The sequence below is a fragment of the Phallusia mammillata genome, chromosome 7 (assembly GCF_965637545.1).
Source record: "Phallusia mammillata chromosome 7, kaPhaMamm4.hap1.1, whole genome shotgun sequence".
NCBI classification, from domain to species: domain Eukaryota; kingdom Metazoa; phylum Chordata; class Ascidiacea; order Phlebobranchia; family Ascidiidae; genus Phallusia; species Phallusia mammillata.
In genome coordinates, this window is record NC_137258.1 from 8,728,888 (window position 1) to 8,733,319 (window position 4,432).

The 4,432-nt window shown below is 35.1% G+C and overlaps 2 protein-coding genes across 4 annotated transcripts in view; one reads left to right on the plus strand and one right to left on the minus strand.

Annotated features, from left to right (window-relative positions):
• Positions 1-502: 502 nt before the first annotated feature.
• Positions 503-3,248, minus strand: LOC145238322 (exosome complex component RRP43-like). 3 transcript variants are annotated; one of them, XM_080101459.1, is made up of 10 exons: positions 2,861-3,247; positions 2,587-2,642; positions 2,398-2,434; positions 2,097-2,160; positions 1,713-1,832; positions 1,553-1,658; positions 1,350-1,492; positions 1,113-1,233; positions 919-1,025; positions 503-864 (listed from the first exon to the last, which is right to left on the minus strand). In XM_080101459.1, the coding sequence occupies exons 2-10, from the start codon at positions 2,601-2,603 to the stop codon at positions 764-766; spliced, it is 816 nt and encodes a 271-aa protein (XP_079957585.1). In that variant the 5' UTR covers positions 2,604-2,642; positions 2,861-3,247; the 3' UTR covers positions 503-763. The 3 variants fall into 3 exon arrangements, with proteins under 3 accessions (XP_079957585.1, XP_079957584.1, XP_079957586.1); XM_080101458.1 differs by lacking the exon at positions 2,587-2,642 and having other exon boundaries at positions 2,861-3,248; XM_080101460.1 differs by lacking the exon at positions 2,587-2,642 and having other exon boundaries at positions 2,683-3,246.
• Positions 3,249-3,533: 285 nt separating this feature from the next.
• The window catches only part of LOC145238321 (uncharacterized), a 30,891-nt gene continuing 29,992 nt past the window's right edge, over positions 3,534-4,432 (plus strand). The window contains exons 1-2 of the mRNA XM_080101457.1: positions 3,534-3,867; positions 3,958-4,136. The gene's annotated coding sequence lies outside the window, so the exon portion shown is untranslated. The remainder of the gene's footprint in view (positions 3,868-3,957; positions 4,137-4,432) is intronic.

Sequence of the window (4,432 nt, forward strand, 5' to 3'; positions counted from 1 at the left end):
TAAATTATGTAAAATATAGAAATGCGTTGCTATATCCTGAAACACTCTAGTCTACGATGTAAACAAAATCCCCAGGTAGTCACGTGCCCATCACAAGTACCATATTGTCTGTTTGAGCAACTAAACGACAGAGGCTATAAAAAAGAAAGGATTTTAACGCACATCCAGCTGTTGGTTTCAGACTTAACACAGCTGCTGTCACAGTTACGAATCGCCCTTTGATTTGACACATCTTAATTAACACTTGCACACTTAGCCTTTTACACCACTCAACCAGTTGGCAAATTATGTCAACCTCAGTAGACGTCGAGGTGAAACGAGTACGCCTAACACCCTCCCTTGAACCTACGATCGATCGACATTCCCAATACTACTGCTGTTACGGCGTGTTGCGTAACCGATTGCACCAGCGAGAGTCATTTAAAGGAGTGGTGCTACAGAATACAAATGCATTTCACTTGAGGCCGAAATGAAATATTTGGCCGAAACCAAGTTGACAAAATAAAACGCCGCGGAATAGTATCCGCGCCAGATGTTTTTATTCTTTATGATTTGGGTGTTTTTAGCTTGTCAAACAAACTTACATCACACATTTCAAACTCGTCAGTCTATCAAAAATTTCACTGAGTTGTCTAACATAACAAAACCACTCCGGGAGTTAGCAAAATCTTGTATGCACCCACAGTGACAACGTAAGTTTCTCATGGTCAACGCCATGGTGGTACATAATTTTGGCAACTTGATTGTTCGACAGTGTCACAGATCAACCAGTTACTTCCATATACAAAGTTTGTACTTCAGCTCCTCGTATTAATGCCCTTTTCATACATTTTTCAACATGCTCTTCTTGAAGCGTTACACCACCTGACCAAAACATAGTAGATTTACAGTGCAAATAAAAGTATATTACTGACATACCTGGTCGTTCCATATAAATAATGCGACCTTGCTGGTCTGTGACTATTGTCAACTGCCCTTCAGTTAGTTCTTCCTCCATTGAGGTTGGGTCCGCAATAATGTTTGACCTACAATTTCATAGATTTTTAAGAATCAGATTTTTTGCTGCTTTAAGAAGTCTAAATTTCTACACTGTTCAAGAACTTACAACACACCTATCAAATACACGGAACGTTGTTGAAACAGGACAGCTACAAAGCTTTAATGTGGCAGTGCATTTCAGATTAACTTCAACACTTTCACATTCCTCATTAATTTTCACTTCAGGCAGTTTGACTGAAAAAAGTACATATTATCATTGAGCTTTAGGGTTTACAAAAATGTGTCAACTAACCAGTGTTAAACAAATAAAGGGAAGTTACTGATACTGGTGTGATAAAAACAAATATTACCATTCTGCAGTGCTGCCATCAATGATATTACTGATGCATCGACAATGTTTCCATCATAGTCAATACAGATTAAATCACAATATAGAATCCAAACCAATTTGTCATTCTCCACACAAAGATCATCAAGACATATTAAATTGGTGCTAAAGGCAATGTATATTTTTATTTTAATCTGTAGTCTTATAAAGCTTATTTATCATTACCTTTGTATCAAGTTATCTAAAAACTTTGTGACCACTTGTGCTTGATCGCATGGTGGACCAGGTTTAAATTTCGGAGAACAAAGAGGTGAAAGTTCAACATTGGGAACTACATATCAGAGAAGCATTAAAAACAATAAACTGTACAAGGATGATATCATACCAACGATCCCCTTTCCAGGATGACTAGCATTCGGTTCAGTTAGTTCAGCTTTTATTCCACACACCACAGTAGTATTTCCAACTTTGACAAGTGAAGAGCCACTGGCAGTGGATATTGACCCTTAACGAAAAAAGGTATTGCTAAAGAAATATTGCCACCAGAATTTATCACCAGTATGCAATATATTGTATCAGTCTTTTTAGTTTTTAATAATATAAATGATATCATTTATCGAGCAATCCATTTAAATCTTACTACTATATTGTTTAGCAGCCCTTAATTGGTTGAAAAAAAATAAGTTAAAAGCACAGTTTCAAAAAACATTTTTTTAACCAAAACGTAAGAAACACTTAAACAATGACTTTCACGACTTAACAATCTTACCAACATTTAAAACCATTGGTCTCATTTCCATCAGCATTCTTCCATCAGGTCGGATTCCTTCTTTCTGTAAAGAAAAACAAATCTTTTTTCACCTGAACAAAAAAAAATCAAGCTAAATTTATCAACATTTCATAAAACAACTGTCATTCAACTGTTGTTAGTGTTAGGAACAGGTTGGCTTTTTGATATTGCATTAAGCCATAAAATAATGTAAGTACCAAATGTAAATGTAATATGATCTATGTTTTAAAAAAACTGGAAACGCCCATAACACAAACATGTGCACACTTTTATTTCTTACCAAATGCAATTTGTAGAAATCATCAGATTTATCATTTCTATAAAAAACAAAATGGGAAAAGTAATACTATATATTTTAGGTAACTAAAGTGTTCACTGTTCACCAGCTATAAAATTACATGAGCTAGTCACACTTTATAAAAGTAGACTTTACATTTCAGTAGTTACATATCTTTACTTCTGCACTTACATGAGGAAATTCATCATAAATAATTTTGGTTTCCAATTAAATAGTGTTCAGGGTATCTGTCCAAATAAACATGCAAACTGCTTTAAGCAAACTTACCAATTTCGCGGTATATATTATGCATCTAATTTGACATAATATCATGCATACTATTATCATTAGAACATTAAACAGTCGATTGTTAACTTTGTGTATGTTACGTGTCACGTGTGCATACGTTTGTTTAATACACAAACAATATTGAAAATACAGTATAGTTTAAAAAATCAACCCCTACAGTCGCAGTTGTCCAGTGCTTGATTTGATTACTGTTCGCATAATCCCAGTGTTTAAAACCCTAGGCCAAACAGAACCAACCGGTAACAATATGAAATGTATGTTTTTGAATTTCTGAATTCTGATCAGTAAAATTTAGGGTAGAACTGGCAGTTTTGGAAACTACAGCATAATGTGTTTAGGTAGTTGTCGCAAGATTATTTAATTTCTATTAACCAGCAGAGTGCTGATTAAGCCCTAATATTGTCATCGATTTCGCAAGCCGTGTACGTGACGTAGCGAACGAACTAAGAACAAAGCATTAAGCAACCGACTTCGATCTGTGATGCTGTTGCGTTGCGCAACAACGTCCTAACTGCTTTTCTGTTGCGTCACAGCTTTTTTCGTCATGTGACGTGTTGCACCAGAAAAGTCGCGATGTCTGGAGAAAAAACGCAAAGCAAACGTCAAAGACGCAATGCATTGTGGGAAGAAAAACTGTCCAATGAGATGGAAGTAACATCAAGCAACTGCGAGTTTAATGTTAATCCGCTATAATGTTTCCACAATATTTCATAATTTAATGCAAATTTGAAAAACAAATTTTCTACGGCTTAACTTAAAAATTGCTTTTGTGTTTCTTTTGCATACAATTGTGCTGAAAAACACTTTATAATGTACAAAGATATCATTTTATATCAGGCGGATGAATACATGACGTCACACTGTTTACCACTATGGGAACTGTTCATCTTCAGTGAAGCAACCCGAATCCACCATTTCTGCTGTTGCAAGTTGTGAATAGGTTGTTGGTTTTCGTCTTTGTAGTTGTTGTCGGTCAGCTAACAAACCAAGTGAAAGATGTTGTCAAGGAATTGAATTAGAGGAATATTATTATCACGGCTTGAGAATGGTACAGGTTTGCGTGACTTGGTGTAATGGCTAATAGGCTTGCGCTGCGCTTGTGTACGGATCGCCAGAATTTGCTCTTTTCTTGAGTGCTTGACACCAAAGATAACAAGATAAATGGTAAGCAGTGTTTATGATATGATTTAAACTGTGTAATTTTTAAACCTTCGCTTTGGAACTTTTTTTAAACAAAAATAACTTAATTCTTAGGTAACTTGAATGAATGGAGAATTGCCCTTTTATTTTCTTGTCTACGTGGTGTTAGTTGCTTAGCTTCAAACATACGTACTAGGCGATCAGGGCAGGGACTGTGTGTCTGTATTCCAGTTTACCATAAGAAAGGCAAGATTTGCATGTAAAGGAAGCAGTCCAACTTTTTTGTCATTGAGGTAAAAACGATTTTTACTTTGTGTTCTTTAAGGAGTTTAGCTTTTAGACTTGTACATCTGTGTCACACAGTTTACTCACTGTGTTTGTAAGAAAAACTGATGTAGTCATAATTCAATATTTTTGTCATATTGCAATAGACTATCAAATGGTGATTTCGATACAAAACCTATATGTTCATGAACAAACTAGGCAGCCTAGTTTTAACAACTTGTAAAAAAAATATATCTTAAACAAAATTACACCAAACAACAGCCAAAAATTTTTAAATGTGCTTTAACAAACATTTTGGTTTCAG

What these genes read in the sequence shown, in the direction of transcription:
- LOC145238322 (XM_080101458.1), bottom strand. Translation starts at nt 2,901, where the DNA reads ATGCGAACAGTAATCAAATCAAGCACTGGACAACTGCGACT. An exon ending in GATGGCAGCACTGCAGAATG is followed by an intron (nt 1,234 to 1,349) that starts GTAATATTTGTT and finishes TACTTTTTTCAG; the next exon opens with TCAAACTGCCTGAAGTGAAA. An exon ending in ACGTTCCGTGTATTTGATAG is followed by an intron (nt 1,026 to 1,112) that starts GTGTGTTGTAAG and finishes ATGAAATTGTAG; the next exon opens with GTCAAACATTATTGCGGACC.